Source organism: Camelus dromedarius, chromosome 7 (assembly GCF_036321535.1).
Source record: "Camelus dromedarius isolate mCamDro1 chromosome 7, mCamDro1.pat, whole genome shotgun sequence".
Classification (NCBI taxonomy): domain Eukaryota; kingdom Metazoa; phylum Chordata; class Mammalia; order Artiodactyla; family Camelidae; genus Camelus; species Camelus dromedarius.
The window spans coordinates 81,758,475-81,779,220 of NC_087442.1; the positions used below are offsets into that span (position 1 = coordinate 81,758,475).

Consider the following 20,746-nt stretch of genomic DNA (forward strand, 5'->3'; position numbering starts at 1 on the left):
CGATTCCAAATTGGTCCGGTCTGTCCCAACACTTTTCTTTCCTATGCACGTAGTTTTCAAGCCCTCATGGTCCCATGCCATCTCAGTTTTCTATCCAGAAAAGAAAAGGAGGAAGAAGGAGCTGAAGAGAAGGAAAGAAGGAAGAGGGATGGAGGGAAGGAAAGAAGGTGGGATGGAGGGAAGGAAAGAAGGTGGGAGGGAGGGAAGGAAGGAATGTCTCTATTTCGTGTTACTTGCCACTACAAGAGTTTTCCCATTGAGAAACGGGAAATTAACCAAATGATTAAAATATAAATATTGCTGGTCCAAGTATCTGAGCCTTTTAAAACCTCTGCCACAGCAATATGTATTCTTTTTCCAAGCTCTCTTACTTCCAGCTTTTGCCCTCTCTCTCCCATTCAATCTGTTTCTCATACTCTTCCAGATAATTACAGTAGAAGTGAAATTATCACCCAGCAAAGGACGTAGCAATATGTGTGTGTGTGGGGGGGGTGGATCTTGGAAACCCAATAAGACAAAAAAAATAAAAATAATAAATCCCAAACAGGTCTTTTTATTTAACATAAGGCCAAAGAAGCTATCAGGCGTTGCTGAATACTGTCCACTAACTGTACAAAATATTTGACTGCATGCCTCAAAAACACCAAAATATCCGCTGGAATGCCATAGAAATAAATAACTTCTGCTATAAACACATGAAAACATATCAAACTGTTATCTCTTTCAACATATTGTAAATAAAAAAAATTACCAGTACTTCTACACAATAAATATTAAGAAACCATTGACATAGTTGAAATGCACTCATATAAATTAACAACTTTAATTACATTAGCCAAACAGACATTGGTTAAAGAACTGCATGTAGGATGCCAAAAAAAAAAAAAAAAATCAAAATCAAAATCAAACAAACAAACAAACAAACGACATCAACCACAGAACATAAAAAGTTTTCAAACAAAACAGGCTTCAGATTATCTTGGCTTTCATAATTATATTTTTCTTTTAAAGAAAAATATCAACCCATTGTCAATGCACTGTTTCTCAAAGCATTTAAATAGAGGGTAAAACCAAGTGGAAATTAATACAGAAGAAATGATTCACTTTACGAGCAAAAAATAAATAATAATATAGCTGAGACACGTGGCTTGCTTCTGCTCTTGAAGATGTGAACAGCTTCTAAGCATTCATTTTCTCTGACCCATACAACAGCTTCTCAGTGATAAAGGGTTTAATTTAAACACTTACGATGTCCACCCCCAAACCTTCTGCCCACATCCACAAGTTCCATTTATTGTGTAGGTTTTCAGGGTGACTAAGGTTTTCTCTATATTAAAAAGGGAGGTTGCCAAAAGGCCCACAGGAAATCATTTTTTCAAGTGAACATGATCATTTGAATCTAAGCTTAATACAACTGGAGCATTTCGTTCTCTGTTTTTTAGAATCACCTTGAGGTCCAATCCCACTAGGGTGAAAAAAGAAATTCACTTGCTGTAAGAGGAGAATGCGGGCACTCTCCTTAAAATCGGAGTGTGGAATCAATCTTAAATAAGCATGAAATGGGTTGGTCTTCAGGGACACGAAAATCCCAACTCAGTGTTCATCTTACTTTTTGGAAAAAAAAAAAAAAAGAAACAGAAAAGAAATGTCAATCCAATCTATAAAAGAGTTATTATTCTTAAAAAATATTTGGGGACACATGCTTTTCAGAGCTTTTAAGATTAGTGTGGGAAGATTTTTAACAGCCTAGAGATTAGCCCTACAGAAAGAGAGATGCAAAGGCCAGATGGAACCACACTTATCTGAGGGACACAGACAATGAAGACCCAAAGTGGATAGAATTTAAAAGCTGTTTCTTTTGACCTCATGCTACTCCATGAAAAGTGTGGCTTTTCATGAGGCGGTGTAACCTCCAAGATTATTAAAGATAGTAGCAGTTAATAATTCTATTTCAAAGCTGTATACATTTAATGACATATTTTGGTTCAAGTGTGGGGATGTGTAATTTAAATGAAATCATCCCATTAAAATACTGTCATGTGGAATTTCATTTAGCTCTGCTTCTCATTACCATGGCCACTCATCAGACCCCATCTTACCCTCAATATGTCAAGGATTTAAAGGCCGTCGTGGATGGCAGACACCTTTGAGATGAATGAGAGCCACACACGGAGGGTCAGCTGTTTTTTCAGCCTCTTCCCACTGTGTCCACTGCCTTGGCCATCTCTGCTACCACACAGTGAACCAGGACTTGGTTTCCCATGCTATTTTCATTAAGTTCTGTTAGTTCCGGTGCCAAATGAGAGGCAGTTCAAGAGATCCTCAAAGTTTTTCATGAACATTGGCAAAGTTTGAACCTCGCCATCGTCTCCTCTCCTTAAAACTTTCCTGGCCACGCCCATCTTTCCCCGCTGCACGACTTCCTTGTCACTGGTTAAGAGCGAGGAAGTAAGTACCAACGATGTTTGCTCTCCCTCTCACACTTAATGGGAATTCACTCTCATGCATCAGGGTGGGATTTCCCACAATAACAAAGGGTGGACCTCCAGCATGTATTAAGTATTGGCCAGGTAAAGACATTAAAGTGATCTGCCTGCAGACAGCCTAGCACTAGAACATCATGATTCGATCTATTTCTCAAGAACTAAACCACCTTTTGTAATATTTGGTTTCTCATTGATATTTTAGCTTTCTACTATTAATTTAAAAAAAAATCTATGAACTGACTGACAAAGGGCTGAAAGCTTCAATATTTTACAAAATACTGATGAATGTAATTTTTCCCCACTGGACAATTTTTTTTTCCAATTTTTGCAAACTTCAAACAAGTCAGTACAAATAAAGCTCTGTGTTTTAAAAAGCACATAATGGGTAACTTATTACCTGTTCTAGCCAAGCTAAATACTGTAGAATAAGTTAGTAAAAATTTAGCTTTAAGCACGTACTTCTATATTTATAAAACAAAGTTATTTTGTTTTTTTTTCCTTTTTGCAACTGAATCAATACATAACCAACTTACAAATCAAGAGTTTTGGCTGCAAATTAAAATATTAGGGATTTTTACTCCTGCCCCTCTCCCAGTTTCCTGTTTTCTTCCTTACCCCCACTCTTAACAACTTCTCCAAAATTATTTATCTTTTAACTAGTGACAACATGACTTAGCCCAGCTGTGCAGGTAATATTTCTCACAACCAAACCTTAATCATAAAAAGAAACAAATTTTGAAAATGCACTCATCTCTTTTATTCTGGCCTAAAGATTCCATCTTTTTTTTTTTTTCTGAAAAAGCTTCTTATTTAAGATTGATTCCAATAGATAATAAATACATCATCCAAAAAAATAAAATAAAATAAAATCAGCCTAGAGCCATGATGAACACGAGTTTCCTGTTTTGTTTTCCCTGCAGGGAGTAACTTGTAGGATGGGGATGAAGGACAAAAAAGAGGAGGGAATTCAATCCCTGTACAACGAAAGAGGGTCTTGCTGAACAGTCACTGGAATTTCCAGGCTTTTTTTCCCATCCAAATTTCTGAAATGTGCCCACCTAGTTCAGAGTAAAAGCGAAAACTAGAGCCTATCCTTCTTAAAAATACTGTGTTTTTGCACACAAACATTCATTGCTTTTAAGAACATTAAAAAAATGACAGTCTGAAGTGCTTAAACTGTGTATGGACACGATGCGACACACGTATACATACACACAGACATGCATGTGTACAAAGCACTGTATATATACACATACAAGCATGGAGCGCCCCATGAATCCCGTTGAACTTGAAACCCAACAGTGTACGACTGTCCATCCAGTATGAAATGTCCTGTTTCATGAACGTAAAAGGAGTCACAAACCAAACCTCTCAGGTCTTTTAAGCCTGAACCCAATCTACCCTCCGCAACCTTGAATCCCAACCCCTGACTCACTGATGGTGAATGATAACCAATCACAGACAGACTGTTTAAAGGCTCACACAAATGTCTTTGGTGTATGTGTCTATTTTTTTAAGGTACAAAATAATAATAATAATTATAATTATAATAATAAAAATAGCTATTTTGTGTGCTGTAGCAGTTTTTTTTTTATAGCTCACATTAAGTGCAGCTCTTAACCCCCCTCCCACCCCCCACCCAAAGAAAATACTAGTTAAATAAGGATTAGACAGGTCAAACACCATTGTAGTGCAAATAGTAAACGATAAAAAAAAAAAAAAACAACATTTACAAAATATAGAAATGTTTGGATCCAACAGATGGACAAACATATTCCTTTCAAGTATCTCTCCTTGAAGAAAATAAAAATTAATTCAGGTTACTTCCAATACAAAAAAAGTGTCTCTTTTTTTCTCTCTCAGGTAAACAGTTTCAAACCTATTAGGTTGCATAGTTCTAAGATCATAAGCACCTTAACGAAATGTAACTGGGGATTCTTTTTCCCTTGATCTTTCAATCTTCCCATTCTTGTTCTCAATTTTTTTTTTAATGTTGGTTTTGTTTTGTTGCAGAAATGGTGCAGAAAGAAGATGTGACCACCTGCACACTAGAGTTCTTTTACCAGAATGTGTGTGCATGTGTGTGCGTCTGTGGAAATGCCTCTGTGTGTGTATGTGTTGCTGGGTGGTGTGTATGTCTGTGTGCATCCACGTGTGTGTCTGTGTGTGTGTGTGTCTTCATGTGTGCGCATGGGCTGATGTACACAGAGAGAGGGTCACACAGATATACTTTATGACCTGGGTTACTGGGTGGGAAAGTGCCTATAACTGGCCCTTTCAAACTCATGGCTTTCTAGACGCTACTTGGGTTGTGCCAGCCCACATGACTGCAGACTCGACCAGCTGACTTCGAGGCTCACACTGAAAGGGAACTGAAAAGGAGAGGACAGTCTTCCCGAATATTCCCGTTCGAGCAACTGCGGTCACCACTTGGATGCTGGAGGAACGAGTGAAGGGTACCCCATTCTCCCTCCGCACCCCCCCTCCCCACACACCCCAATTCCCATCTCCTTCACTGCTTCATCTCTGAGCCCTGGCTAAGGAATTTTTCCGCATCATCCTTCATCTGTTTCAGGTTTTGCTTTTAGTTTTTTTTTGTTTTCTGTTTTTTGTTTTTTTGTTTTTTAAATTTCTATTTTTCTGGTTGTTTAAGTCAGAAACCTTAAACACGTCTTGGCGTTGCCACTGTCTGCTCCGGACCGTCTTGCTCCCTTCCCGCCCCCCCCCCACCCCCACCCCCACCCCGGGGCGGGGCGCCCTACGAGCACCCGCACTCCTCCACTATCATGTTCTGGATGTCCTTTTTGATAATGTTCTGCCCATCGTCATAGTACAGCATGGACATGGGTCTCAGCTTAGTGGGCACACAGCACGACTTGAGGTTGGCGAAGGGGCTGTGACCGCGCATGCGGTAGTGGTTGATGACGGTCGAGTGGAAGGAGAGCGAGGACCCCGACGTGCCCGCTATGTGGCTGGGGCACTCACCCTCGCAGTAGTTGGCGTGGTAGCCGGAGGGCGCGATGATCCAGTCGTTCCAGCCGATGTCCTTGAAACTGACAAAGAACTGTTTCTTACAGCAGATGTTGACCTTGCCGTCACACTCCAGGCCCCGCCGCCGGCGCCGGTGAGGGTGGTCTTCAGACTGGCGGGCCTGCAGCATGAGGAAAGGTCTGTGGGACTGCTCCTTCTCCTCGTCCCCGCCTTCTCCGTCCCGCCTCCTCCCCTCCCCCTCCTCGTCTTTCTTCTTCTTCTTGCCCAGGAGCACCAGGCTGGCGCCCGTCTCGTGGCATTGCTCGCAGGCAATCCGAATGTCCAGGGAGCTCCGGCCCTGGTCCAGCAACCGCTGGATGCTGCTGGAGACGGGGAAGATGTGCCACGTGCTCTTGCGCGCATCCACCGCCTTCTCCGACATCAACACTTCACTCCTCTCCCCCGCGAAGCCCACTTCCTCGGCCTCCTCCCCCGCGTCCGAGCTGCCCTGCGGGTGCTTCTGCTGTTGAAAGAGACGGATGGTGACTTTGGTCCTGGTCCTGTTGGCCTTGGGGACTTTCAGGAAGAGCCACATTTCCGCACGCTCCACCACGGACAGGTCACTGCCTTCTTTGGAAATCTCAAAGTGCAGCGTCTTCCTGGCTGTGCCTGAGGACGAAACACAGCACACAAGAGAGAGCAGGGACACTGTTAGTTTCCGGCGTTCCGGGCCACTCCCCCAATTTCAGCCTCTGTTACAGACCATCTCCAGCCCGGCCGTGTAAATGAAGGCCCACGGATCCTAAGAACGCTTTTAATAATTTGCCATGGTTGATGAAAAACAGTATACTGTGACATGTGAACATTCTAGGAAATTTAAACTTCCGCGCCCAGAAAGTTTTAGCGGACCACAGCTAGGCTCACTCCTTTCACGTTGCCTGTGGCTGCTTTTGGACTAGAACTTGGAGTTGACTAGCTGCGATGGAGTCCGTCTAGCCCACAAACCTTAAGTTCTTTACTCTCTGGCCCTTTCCAGAGAAAGTTTGTCCACTCTTGCTCTAGAAAGCAGAGCGTCCAGATCTGAGTGTGTCTGTTGACTGTCTGACTGCTGAATCTTAGTTTCATCTTCTGCAGAATGAGAATGACATAAAGGCATGGACCCACTATCCCAGAGGTTCAGAAGGAGCCAATGGGATAACAGAGATGAAAACACACCGTAAGCTGTCGCGGGCTGTGGGATACTATTAACCCCACACAACGACGCATTTCTTTTCTGTTCAAACAGTCAGGCCACCGTGGAGCCAGGCCTCTCTCCCATCATTTCTCCGTTAAGCAGGTAGAGGGATCTTTCCCAAAGGTGGATCTGCTCCTGTCACTGATTCCTTCCCTTCTAGTCCTTGACTGAGTCCCCATCACCCTCAGGATAAAACAAACTGCCCAGAACTCTGCACTCCACCTGGTCTCCGGCTATCCCTCACTGCCCCGTCCTCGTGGTCCAGCCACACATCAGCAGGTTTGAGCTCCTGTCTACTCATTCACTGTCACAGCTCAGGATTTATCAGAAAGCAGACAATTACTTGCTCCCTTCTCAACAAATGGAGGCATCCTTGCATGGAGTTATGTTCCATTAAGAGACCCATCTCCTCCCTCTGCAGCCCCCATTTTTGTCTCCTTCCCTTTTGAATGCAGCTTAATGAGCCCAAATAAAGGAAAGCGGAAATCCCAACATCGGCGGGGCAGTGGGATTCAGGGGCCACTCAGTTCTTGCCTGACTCTAAAATTAGAAAGTCATCCATTTCCGTCTCTTTCCACAAGCACCTGTATTCATGCAACAACATTTACTGGAAGGAGCAGGTATCCAGACTGCAATTCTTTGCTTGATTAAATATTGTCCCTCATTTCCACTTCTACGACTTGGTCCTCTTTTCACGCCCGCCACCTGCGTGTACCTGGTTCCGACTGCCTGACCACATGCATGCTGAGGACAAATCCGAGAACAATCTGAAAGTTCATCTTAGAACTTGCAATTCCCTGGTTGGGGAGGGGGGTGTCTCCCTGCCTGGAGTTCTATAGCTAACGGAAATCCAGCCCTACTTATCACTCTCAGCCCCGAGAAGTTTACAGTACTATAAATTTTAGGCACAGTTTCAAGTTCTCTGCAGCAGAAAGCAGGCTTTTCTGAGCACGGCGAGCTGTAGATTCTGTTCTTAATTTAACACGCTCTGCACACTGTGATTGTGATAGTGGTAAATTCACTGAGGCCAGGGCTGAGATGGGCTGCGTCTGTATGGGAAACGTTCTGGGGCATCTCTGTCTAATCTTGGGAGGATGCTGGCCCTGCTGGCGGTGGTCGTAGTGCGGGGAGTTCCTGTGACCCGACCTTGCATCTATGGCAGGAGCCGCAATGAATCATAAAGCTGGGTTTGTGATTAGCTCACCAGAGCGGAGAGCAGTTAGAGGGGGAAACTGTCTTTTTTTAGGAAGCATGATGACTTTTTTTCAAAACGTGAATCTAGTATTCTCCTTTGCTGAAAATTGGTGGCAGGGGGAGGGCGGTGTTTTTTACTGTTTGTCTTTTAAGAAAGCAGAAGAGAAGGGTCCAGGAAGGAGAGCTTAACCACTGAAGTCTAAACAGACAACCGGCAGTGGATTTCAGGTCGTAGGGTCCTCCCAAGACCAGAGGAAAAGGCTGCCGGGAGCTGCCCCAGCCTCTGCTAACCGGCCTGGAGGAGCTAACGGCCCCCACATCCGCCCTGCCCTGCGGAGAATGTTAACAAGCTGCCTGCTGTTCCCCCTTCTGCCTCTGAGCGGGCCAGCTTCTGAAACCCTAAACCACACAGGGTGCCCCTGTGAAGACAGAGAGATAGTAGCTGCTAAATTAGAGAAGCCAGAGGGCACGAGGTTTTGTTTTGTTTTTCTAGGAAAGAGTGTGAAACGAGAGAGTCCGGCTTGCCCCCAGGCTGGAGAGCCCTCTGGGTTTCAGGGAACTGAATCCACAGGCTCTTCTCTGCTTGTACCCATGCTTGACAGCTGGGGCTGCGGGTGAAGAGAGATGGTCCCCCCTCCCCGGGTCAAGAGAGGGTCCAGGTGGCCCTGGGGGCCTGCACACATTGGACTTTCCTTGAATAAAGTCCAGAAAAGTCTTCAGATGCTGAGAGGAGGTGGTGAGATGCTAACTGGCCGACTTGTACAAGTGAGAGCACAGGAAAACTGCCTCTGAAGGGTCAGTGAGGCCAAGGCCAAGGCCCCCTGCTTCCGGGACAGCCTACAGGGCAGCCCCACATTTCACAAGAGCTGGTTTCCAGTGCGCGATCTAGCCCCACCCCTTCTTCACAGGCAGCTGTACTTGGAAGCGAATGATTTAGTGTCCCTGAGAGAGGATTGTACAAAGACAGTACTCATTAGAGGGGGCTCAATCTGTCAGGTGCTGTTATATTAGGATCAGAGAGTCATCATAAAATGACTTTCATCCTGGTCCTGGCTGGTAATTAACTGCACGGCAACGCCTGCGTACTGGGGAGAGGCACAGCGCTGATATATGCATCGGTTTAATGATCTGAGCAGAAAGACTCCGTTCCCTGTATTTGCATCCATTGCCTGCGTGCTGGGGCTCTCCCCCGTATTTCTGACATTTGGAATTTCCCCCTACTAATTGACATGCCTGTCGCCTCCTTCTCCTGGTGTCCATTTCTGGAACTGCTATTTGTATATTGCACGATATTTTATCAGGGGGAAAAAAAAAACAAACGAGATCCAATTTCATGAAAATGCTGTTGCCATAATGCTCAGGAGAACAGGGGGAAGACAGAGAGATTCCAAGCTTCCTAAAGTCTACCTCTTATGCAGGTACATTTTCAAAGTTCTATTGCATTCTGACTAATCAAGCAGTGCCTTTTCCTTTCCTTTTACATCTAGCTTTCATGGCAGAAGGGGGTGGGGAGAAGGAGACAGCTTAGACGCTGAGATGCAATTCATATTTAGCAGGGCTGTAGGTTTCAGAAAGAGACTACAACCCTTACACTTCTTGGGCATGAAAAATATAAGTAGTCTCTGGGTTATATTCGCTTGATCTGTGTTTCACCTGAGACAGGCTGCTCTACTGCAGGGATTGCTTTCAGGATGCTCCAGTCCTCACACCTCTACGCACAGCAACTAGAGAAACGGAAGGAGGTTGCCTAAGGCTGGGGTGTTTAGGATCAATTACTAGTCAGTTTCAGGTTTGGCTTAAACACCTCCTGCTATAAAACCCTGGCATGAAGCCTTCCCATGGTGCTTTGAGAGCAGGGACAGCAGAAGCTTTATACAGGTGTGCACCGGGTTCCTCCGCTGCTACCCACCTCACTAGATATCGCTGGTGGCTTTGCTAACCTTTCATTACCTACTCTCTGATAATATTCTTTTCATCCTCTGTGCTATTTTTTCCCTCCCGAGGCTTGTGAGCAAGGCTTGTATCACAGCCTGCTCTGCCTGAGTAATTCACTAAGAAAGTCCCACGCAAACCCATGTGGGTGATAATATTTCAGCACTTAAACCTCTCTGAGCTCGGTGGACACATACCAAAGGGAGAGGGAAAAGTGCATACAAATGGGTAGCAGGGATGTTTCACTGCACCTTAGAGGGAACATCTCTGAAATGTTGCTGGGCGGGAGGCACTGAAGGGAGTCTTTGGAAGCTGGAAGGGAAGACACCTGAAAGCACGTTTTCCTCTGTTTTCATGCTTGCAGAATTTTTCAAATGTTTTTGATCACCCACTCATTGAGGAGGCAGGCATGCCAAGGGTTAAGCGGCCAAGTCCCTGGTGGTTCCCCTCCCCCACACCGGGCTACAAAATGCTCCTCCTCCCACTCCCCTTCCTCCAGCATCTCAGGTTTGTGGGCGCAGGAACAGCTCCAATGAAATAAGCAATGCTAACACGCATGTTTCATTTTTGATAGGATTTGTTTTCCTCCCCAGGGTCCTGCTTAAAATATGCTGCCCTTCTCCACGTGGGTAATAATTAAGTTCCTACTGTTAATGGGAAGAGCCTTGTAGTTTCTGGAGGATTTAAACACACCATGGGAAGGAGGCAGGAGCCTCCCTGTAAAATGCACCTATTCTTTTCGTTTCCCATTCTTCACCAAGGTTCCCCTGTGCCTGGGCATGGTGTAGTCTCTGATGGGAAAATACAGAGCTACTATTTACAGCCTGTGTGTTCCCTGCAGCACTAACTTCGCATTTGGACTGTTTCCAGGGGTTTCTGCAGAAAGAAGCAAGATCTTAAAGGTTATGCCTCCTTTCACCTACAGCAGAGGGTTTTGCCTGCAGTAGATCTACAAGTTTGGTCATAAATTATGTTGACTGATTTTTTTTTTTAGCCTTAATATCTTTTCTTTGGATCTGCTATTGACTTGTAAATGCTCAGCCACATTCTGGCATCTTTCATTTAAACGGTGATAAAAAGATTAAATGTTCAGAGAGAAAGGGATTTTCGGTTCCTAAAAGAAGTAAAAAGAAGTAAAAAAAAAAAAAAAAAAAAAACTTCAGGCTCAACCCACAGACTTTCAGAGACTTCTTCCAAAGTCCCTGAGAACTTTTACACTTTGGAGTTTGGATCTAGGAACCAATCGAGTCTGAAGCTAAGAGATCGTGTCTGAGTATATTTTAGCAGAAGAGGGGCCAAGACAAATACGTGTTTCCACGAAAAGTGCCTGGGAAGGTATGGTTCCCCGTTTTCCAAATACAAAAACTGAATTTCGACCCTGACACTTCCCTACCCCCACGCCAGCGCACCTCCTTCACAGGCCCAAACCTCTAAACCCACCTCTTTTCACATCTTTCCTCCACATCTCTCTGCACACTCAGTTCAAAAACAAACGTGTCCTCCAAAGCCGTACACTCCGTTCCCCCAAGGCGTTAAATAAATAGACTTTCTCCTCCCGGTCCGAAGTCACTTGTCATTTGTCGCTGGTGAAAAAACGGTTGATAAGACAGGCAAACTAGAAACCACATCAGGGGAGACGGAGGACATTTTTTTGGTAAAAGCCCAGGCAGCCGTATTAGGGAGAGATGTGCGAGCAAATCAGTGTTGCTGATGATTCATGGTCACATTTCTCCACACTCGGCTTTGTTTGCTTCTGAAATGGATCACCCCTGGGTCCTCCATAGAGCTCCGGAATGTTCACATGTATCACTAGAATTCCCACCTCCTCTCCTTCTGTCTCATTTAACATGTTACAAGTAGTCACGTCCCTCCCATCCCATAAAATCCTAACTTTCCCTGGAGGATGAGAGGAAGTTGGGGTGGGCACTGATAATCACCGAGATTAGGGCGCTATACAGGCTGGGGCTTCCAGTAGGTGAAATTACATTTCCCTAGATTATCTGGTGAAGGAGCAAAAGTCTTTGGAACGCGCCCTCTTGTGGCCGATCATTTCCCACTATTCAGAGAAGAAAGTGTGTAACCCCCTCAGGACACCCTTTCAGCGAGGCTGAACTCCCAGAAAAGTTCAGAAGGTTGGCATGGGAGTGGTGGGAGTCAACTCCACCGTGAGACGGCTTTTGTGGGGTGGAGGCAAGCAGTCATCTCAACAAGCCTTCTTAGACCCCTGTTTGGGGACGTTTGGGTACATTTCTAACCCAAGTCGTCTGTAACTAGAATCCTCCAAGTGGGGAGAGTACATGTTGCTTTCAATGGACACCTGGGCCACGTGAGCATCTTCTCTTTCTTGGTGCTTAGTTCTTACCCTATCCTTTCTTCAAGGAGTGCTATCCATTGCTAACTTAATCACCAACATCAGCATATAAATTCGGCAGCATCTGGAGACTCCACCATACGTTGTTATGATACTTTGCTTTGAGTGACCAGCTATTGTCATCAGTCAAAATAAGGTAAAATAAAATACAGCAGTCAAGACGACCACTGATTTTAGCTTCGATGACAGTTACAGTGAGAGCTGGCTTGGCTCCACCCACCCCTTCTTTCCTCTAAGGTGTTAAAGTAAACAACAGAGGATTCCTTTGCCAGCCTTGCAGAGTGCCATAACCTCGGTGAGCTATCTTGGGAGACAGACATAAAAAGAAAGTCATTTTTTTGCTTGTTGGAATACATCACAGAGAGCCCGAGGGCAGTTCTTTTCTGCTGAGTCAACAGCAACTCGGCAGCTCTACCAAGATGCTGAGGCACCTGAGCACCTGAGCACAGTGTGACAGACTCAGTTCAAAGAGCTCTAGGCACGTGAAATTTTGGAGTCCCTCAACTATTGTGGCCACACCTTGGCCTTATTCAACTGTCATGGAGGGTAGAGGTGACAATTAAACATGACCCCCTAACTGAGGAATCTTGAGGCTGAAAGGTGCATCGATGGGTGAGGATCTGTGACCTGCACACAGGTGACATTTACTGGCTAGATTCCATGCTGTACAGAGGGGCTTATAAAGAAAAGAGAAGGGAGGGGGAGGGTAGAACTCAGCGATAGAGTGCATGCTTAGTATGCACGAGGTCCTGGGTTCAATCCCCAGTACCTCCATTAAAATAAGCAAATAAATAAATATGAATTACCCCCCCCCAAAAAAAACAAAAAAAATGTTTATAAAGAAAAGAAAACTGAATCCCTTTGGCTACTCTCAAAAATCTTGACATTTGACGTCGTTCGAGTATTACTAAGGTTGAATTATTCCAAAAGCAACAAGACATGTTTGTATACCCACTGCAATCATTCCAATGATAAATCTCTTTCCTGGGTTAGCAAAAAAGCAGCAGAATTCTCACACAGTAGCCTGCGTGGAGAGCAGGCTGTCCACATTGCAATGCTTTTCTGTGAAATCGTACTACATCAACTTGAAGTTGAGGAGTGAAACTTCTCAAACGAGGAAAAGAAGAACACATTATAAACCTGTTCTGAGACTCCAGCAGCTCACCCAAAGTCAAGTTGTGCATCTCAACCGGGAGGAGTTTCCATTACCGACCTTAAACTTCAGTCAACCTGTGAGTCAAATGAATCTGCCTTTTCAAAAAGTTGCTCGATTTCTTTCAAACTAAACACCTCCCAGAAAAGTTGCCTGCTGCCCTCCCCCCACCCCCCGCCAAAATGACAAGATTTCATGTAACTGAGAAAAAGATTGGCGCTGAGATGAAGACCACAAGGAAGGAAGAATGTAGAAAGTCAAACGGTTTCACTGCAAAAATCTCTCAGTGCCAAGAGAGTGACTGGCTGGACAAGCCGAGGAAGTCAGAACGCGGGGCGTATTGCGAGCATCAGGTGTAGCGTTAAAAAGGACCAAAGGCAGAGGTCTACCGGTCATGCGATGTGGGTGAAGCCAACTGAGGGTGAACTGCAATCAAGGCCATTCTGTGTGGCCCCTGGGATATAAAAACATATACAGGGTCCCTTTGTGGCAGGGCGGGACCAGCCCTTAGGCCAGTGGAGCCCATTCGGTGCTCAGGACCCAATGTCATGGAGCAACTTCCTCCCCACCTTTGCCGCCAGGAAGGGTTGGGAAAAACCGGGTGATAACTTGAGAACCCCAAGCTTCTTTTTCCCTCCATCAGCTTCAAAAGGTAAAGTCCAAAGTACCGTGGCCTTCGGGGCTGCATCCAAAGAAGAACTCTAGGGGAAGAAAGTCAGATCTTCTCGAAAAGAAAGGAAGCTTCTGGTGAGACAGCTAAGTGGCCTGTCTGAGGAGGAAAGCTCGCTGGACACCCCGGGCTTCTCCCACGAGGGGAAGCCAGCCAGCCAGCAGGCTCTCTGCTCCCCCTCACAGGGTGCCCAGGTCTCGCATGGTTTTCTGGAAACCAGACCATCTGAGTCAACAGGTTTTCAGGATTGGAAATTCTGAGTGTTGCCTTAAGTGTCTGTGGCAAACTTTTACATCCAGCAATGCTGAGAGTCCGGGCACATACTTTACTGCCCATATGCTCTAGCAAACAAAACAATGGCATTCCTTCTAAATGGATTTGGCAAAGGGATACAGTTCCTTAGCCTGGCATTACCATGAGAGTGACACGGTATTAACACATCTGTGTGCCTGGGTGTGCAGGGGTTCCTCCACAGGCAAACGGATCTGCGTCACATAACTGTAAAAAAAAAAAAATCCCCCGGGCCCTGGGTCTCCAGCCTGCACTTTTGACAGGTAATTTTCTCTTCACCAACAGGTTAGCGTGGTCCTGAGCCAACGATTAGAATCTACTTATTAAAGTTCTTCCCCTTAAGGACTGATTGAGGGCTCAGTGCAGTATCTGAGAGCACTTTGTCAAGGTTGCATTCCTTGGCAGAGAGCTCTTAGTAACTTTACAGAGAACAAAACTCTTTTTTTTTTTCAGTTCAGAGAGCAAAAGTCAGTGTTCCAAAAGTGTCTGCTGGTTCAATGTCATCTGTCCCCCGCCCCCAGCCCCAACGTCGCTCTTCCCTGCCTAGAATGCGATGCCTGTGTTCTCAGAGGCAGTTTCTAAAGGTGAAAATGACTGTCACTAATATACATGCCCTGCTTCTCGGAGATGGCCCCTGATTGGACTTTTAAAGAAAAAAGGGTCCCTTTTTTTTTTTTTTAAGACAATGACTTCATCTGTGCCATTCCACCTCCATCCCGCGCTCGCCACCCCCAGACCCCCAGTACAAACTTTGGATGGGGTCCGGAAGCCTCAGGGTTCCCTCAGCTCCCCCAAATGCCCCAGCTTTTGGCTTTCCTCCGGCTGCTCTGATCTGGTTTCCCAGGCAGGGCGAGGGAGCCTCTCTCTGACCTGCATGCCGCTCCAGACTGGCCCGAGAGCTCCCTCCGGGGCGCGGGGCTGAGTTTAGCAAGTGTAAGCTAGCCATCTCCCGCCAGGGCTCAGCCTAGGATGCCAGCCCTGTGAGGTCGTCTCCCCGTTGTCTCCGGCCTCCCCTCGGTCCCTCCGCTCCGGTCCCCTAGTAACTCATGACCTTCCCAGGCAGGGGACAGCTAGAGGGAGAGAAGTTCCTCCGAGGACTGTCAAAAGAAATGTGCCCCCCTCCCCCGACCCGCCACCCCCAGCGCCGGGACCCACCTGATTCCGCGAACGTGATGATCTCCGAGGTCTGCTCCATGAGTTCATTCATTTCTGCCCTCCTTCCGATGTCATCCTCTATCTCCACGTACCCGTTCTCCCCCACTTTGCCCACATGAAGCTTCCTGATGGCATTGAGAAGCGCCGCCTTGGGTACCGGCTGCGTGACTTCGGGTCTCTTCTTCAAGTGCAGCATGTTCAAAATGTGCTTCTTGACGGCCTCCACCATCTCCGGCTGAGAGTTGGGTACATCCTTTGGGAGGGTGGCCAGTGCACAGGACGGGCAGTCAGGGGCGGCCCCGTGCCCCTCAGATCCTGGGGTGGGAGAACTCCTCACTATAATCCAGCAAGTCGCCAACAAAAATCCTCTCAGCCAAAGCAAGGGCATGTTGGCAGCGAAAGTTGTTGTGATTGTCCTTTGAAAAGGCCCTGGTTTTCCTGCCCCCCCACCCCCGCACGCACAGGGTTTTTTTTTGTTTTTTTTGTTTTTTTTTTCCTCTCTCTCTCTCTCCTTTTTGGTTTTTTTTTTTTGTTGTTGTTGTTGTTGTTGCTTTTGTTGCTTTTTTTCCCCCCTTCTCCTCTTCAGCAAATGCTCTGGAACAAGAAGAAAAAGTTTTCTGTGAAGTTTGGTTTGCAGGTTCCCTCTCTGAATGCAGTCAGGGCTGTAGGTTTGTGGCTGTCAGGGAGGAGAGTTCTGACTGTCTCCGAGTAAGAGAGAAGGAGGGAGGGAGAGAGGGAGGGAGGGAGGGAGGGAGGGAAAGACAGGGTGGGGGGAGACAGAGACAGAGAGAGGATGGGAGGGAAAGAGAGACAGGGAGAGGGAGAGAGGAAGGGAGGGAGGGAGAGAGGGAGAGAGAGAGAGAGAGAGAGAAAGAGAGAGAGAGAGAGAGCGATTGGCCCTAAGTGAGTGAGTGAATGAGAGAGGGAGGGAGTTTGTCTGTGAGTAAAGGCTGTGATTAGGAAGGGGAGGGACCGCTCAGCTCGTTTGCTGACAGGCAGCTTGCCTACCGCTCACTGCCTGCTCCCTCACACACACCTCTCTCCCAGTATCACCACTCTCCGGAGTTCCACTTTCCCTTCCGAAAGAAATTCTTCTAATTTTGTTCTATTTCTTCTTCTTCTTCTTCTTTTTTTTCCTTTCTTTCTCTGCCCAGTCCCCTTGCTACACCTTCTTCCTCTTTTGGAGGGGAATGAAAACCCCCAAGAAACACTCTGTCTCAATCAACAGGGAGGACTAAATGCAGGCAGTCTGCCCCCCTGCGCCCCTCCATCCTATCTGGCTGCCCCCTCCGGTGCCCAGATGCCCCCGGCCCTTAAGGTGGGGCTTGGGGTCCCCGGAGGGGGTCAGACAGGTAGTGGAGGTCGTGAAAAGGGGCCACCGGGCCACTGGGACCAGAGGAGGGTTCCAGCCCAAGGGAATCCAGACGACCATCCTTCTCCCCCATTAATTCATATTTAAATGTTCCGGGCCATCACCGCTGGCAGGCGGTCAGAGGGCGAGCGCAATAGAACTTTTGTTTGGGGTCATATAATACACTCGACTTTTCCCAACTGCAAAATGCAGCCAGGCATTGCAAGATCCACAGGCGGGCAGGCAGCCTTGTACATGCCTGTATCCTGCGTGTCTCTGTCCCCTCTCCTGAGCTGCCGCCCCCCTCTGCCCTGCACACACACACTCACCCACCGCCGGCCCTGACTTCACAGATAAAATGCAAAACTCATTTGGCCTTTCCCACATTATTTTATACAAATAGTGGGCTCCGCTGACTTGAATAACTGGTCCTATGGGGAAAGAATCTCTAAAATATATCGGCAAATGATTTTCTCTGTCATGTGCTAGTTTGTTCGGCCTGCCCCCCTACCCCCATCCTGGACCAGTCTGTTCAGAGACTGGCCCCTTGATGGCTTCTGGCTTCTTTTGCTCTCCAAGGAACAGCACAGATGAAATCATCATGGATTTCAGCATTCACAGAGAAAGAAAAATGTGAATTTTTAAACAATGCCTCTCTGAGGTTTTGGGTTTTTTTTTTTTTAATTTTCTTCCCCCCAACTCCCTGCCCCCCCCCTTTTTTTCATTTTCTGTCTTATTGCTTTTATCTTGCAGAAGTATCTTTAAGAGGTCCATCTGCTAAAGCTTTCCTTCCCTCTCGGTTTCTTTCCCACACATAAGCCCTCTCCATTTCTGTAGATACAGTCAGCGTATATCTGACACCTAGTGTGTTCAGAGCCTTACAGTTAAGCAATGCACTTGGGGTGGGAAAAGTTAAGAAATGTCATTACTACAAGCATCAGATCTGAGGGCGAGAGGAAGAGAGTGACACAAGGGTGATGCTAAGTTAAAATTACAGTTTGCAAAGGGAACCATACTTTTCTGAGTTGAAGACCCTGTCCCCTTTTTCTAAAGCAACCGCCTGCCAGACTTTCTCTGTCACCAGACATCTAACACCTTTGGGATTTTACCTCCAGGAACATCGATTACTCTGCTATTAAGACTGTCAACATTCCCTAGAGTCTAATACTTTTTTTTTAGTGGGGGATGGTGAAAGAGAATGGGGAAGGAGGAACGTCTGTGTTAATAATTGCTTAATAAAACATCTTTGAAATAGAATATTTAACCTAATCTACCTATTTGGCGTCACATATACAGTCCCCAAAGCATTTTGCAGTGCAATTAAGTTTTACAAGAGAGTCTGAAATAGAACTAAAAATTTAATGACTCCAAACAACTCGAGAGTCCACGTAGGGCTGCATTCAGACAAGTGCAAGTTATCATTACATGGACTCTCTCTGCAGGCAAGGTTGTGTGTGCTCCCCGTATGTCCTGCTTGTGAAGGTAACTTAAAACTTAGCTTTCTCTCTGGCACAGGTACTTGTGTATCTGTGCTGAATGGATGGTAGAAACACATCATCTATTCGCATGCCCCACGAGGAAAAGCAGCATTAACTTGCCTGAAAACATTAAAAAAAAAAAAAAAAAGGTACAGATCGCAATGTGCATGGAAGTGCCAATAAGTTGGTAATTTTTGCTGCTCATCGTTCTGACTAGGAGCATGGAAAGGGCTCACAAGCAAAGAGTTAAAAAGCATTACCTTTCGGGTCCTCTCTGTTTCACCAGCAGGCTCTCGGTATCTTGTGGCAAGAGCTGTCCGGGTTCCTCTTCATGGAGTTGGCACTGAGAAGTTTTATACTGTACTTCTCATTTGTACAGTCACACATTGGTACCAGTCAAGCAGAGGAGGGCTGGGGCTTTGTTTGGGATTGGTCAGCATCAGAATGACATCAGCAGATGACTGGTTTTTCCAGTGTGAGACATATTTCATAACTCATTATCTAATGGAAAACCTTTCTTGGCTGCCGTGACAGTCCTGGGTGATCACTGAAGCCAGTGAAAAACCTCTGACTGACTAGACTCCCCTTTAGAGAAATCCTGGAACTGAACAGCTCTATCTCATTGAGTCCCACTCACAACTTTTCTTTGACCAAGGGCTCGCACACTTCTCCCTCGATCCGGGCTCACTTTTATGTCTTCACATAAAACATCTGTTACTTCATGGAGTTGCCTCGATTTACAAAGTATTTTATTGTTTCTGATGGGGAAGAAAATTCACAGTCCTCTTTATAAGAGAGTCTGATTTTACTTTTTTAAATAAGATATTTCAAGGAGGGAAAAAAAAAAAAAAGAGGATAACTGTGCATACCCAGAGGGAATGGTTTTCCCCTCCCCTGACTTACACTATTATTTTGCAACTCAAGTAACTTATTTTTTTTACATAAGATATTTTATTGAGAAATAAGGGGAAATATGTGTCTACCATAAGAAGATGGTCTTCTATCCTGACCTGCACTATTCTTTTACATCTTGAAATTGAATGCCTGCTTCATAAATCATTTATCACCAAGAACTTTGGAAACAGTCATTCTCTGCTAGTGAACTTTATAAGCAGCCTTCCCAAGTCTTAGAATCTCAACCTCACTAGCAAAAAAAAAAAAAAAAAAGAAAAGAAAAAGAAAAAAAAAAAACCCAGAAAACCAAAAACCTCATATATCATTCTTCTTTATCAGAACTTCAAGTTCTATGATTTCCAACTTGTTACAAATCTAACATGAGATTGATGAAAAGAAGTGACCATTTCTTGAAAGAGGAGTTAAGTTGGTCAGGGTGTTTTTTGGGGGAGGGAGGGAGGGAGACGTGTTAGCCAGTCAGGGAAATAACACAGGAGGAAGGAAGGATGGTGGGAAAGGGTTGTTTGCAGGAATACAGCTGAAGCCTAAGCCGGGTCCTCATGACAAGTTGAATAAAATGTGCAAAATTGGGAGCTAATGAAAGCCATATGACCAGATATGTTGTTTCGTAGGCAGGATTTAACATGCATAAAATAAACTTTTCACTGTGCCTACAGGCAAAATATAGAGACGCTGGCCTCCTGATGTGTAGTTAAAACAGGTTCCTTTAGGACACCAGAAGTCTGGATACGAGGGTCTGCCTTGGCTAAACACAGAGAAAGTGTGGCTGCCGAGCTGTATCTGGGGTAAGGGGCGGCATTCGCAGAACTGCATATGCAGAAATGAAGTAGGAAATAAAATCATTAGGTTGCAGAGGAACAGAGGGAATCTGAGAAGGAAAGATAGAAACGGGATCAGCGTTGGTTAACTCCAAACCTGCCATTACTTTAAAAAGGATGGCCCCAACCCCTCTATAAAGAACGGAACCTCCCCATCTTTTTCTGATGGGACTCCAGGACGGCAGTGGCCCTGGGGGTGTGGGCACATCTGAACCCACCCCTCCCCCGCTCATGAACCCTGGTGACCTGGCAATACCACCCTGCTTAGGAGTTCGGGAGCACCCACCCACCCAGATGAGACCCTGGTTCCACTGCTTACTAACCCGCTAACCGCGGGCCTCAGTCTGCTCATCTATAAAGTGGGCTTCACAATCCTCAACTGCAGAGTTAAGCACGTGCTCAGAAAATACTAGGGGATGGGATTTCGGAGATGCCTGGGGCTCTCTCTTAACGGCTGTGTCACAGGAACCTGCGGCGCCCCACCCCCATCGCCGCCCCCCATCAGAAGAGCCACCCTCTCGGTGTGACTCAGACCGCGTTGGCCACGGATGCCACCGAAGTGCCCACCTGCCTGTGATGTCATTCGCTACCTGAATCCCCAACCTCGGAGCTGAGCCATCCTGGAAATGCCTCCTCACTCCGTGGAAGTGAAGGTGGGGGCGGGAGAGGAAGCAGGCAGGTTAAAATAACTTCGGTCGACCGTTCTGGACGGGCAATCATCTTTTCCC

General features: G+C 46.1%; 1 protein-coding gene across 2 annotated transcripts; it reads right to left on the bottom strand.

Moving 5' to 3' along the window:
- Nucleotides 1-538: 538 nt before the first annotated feature.
- INHBA (inhibin subunit beta A) lies at nucleotides 539-19,220 on the bottom strand. 2 transcript variants are annotated; one of them, XM_064487722.1, is made up of 3 exons: nucleotides 18,546-19,220; nucleotides 15,457-16,050; nucleotides 539-6,125 (listed from the first exon to the last, which is right to left on the bottom strand). In XM_064487722.1, the coding sequence occupies exons 2-3, from the start codon at nucleotides 15,842-15,844 to the stop codon at nucleotides 5,245-5,247; spliced, it is 1,269 nt and encodes a 422-aa protein (XP_064343792.1). In that variant the 5' UTR covers nucleotides 15,845-16,050; nucleotides 18,546-19,220; the 3' UTR covers nucleotides 539-5,244. The 2 variants fall into 2 exon arrangements, with proteins under 2 accessions (XP_064343792.1, XP_010977376.2); XM_010979074.3 differs by lacking the exon at nucleotides 18,546-19,220 and having other exon boundaries at nucleotides 15,457-16,611.
- Nucleotides 19,221-20,746: the final 1,526 nt, after the last annotated feature.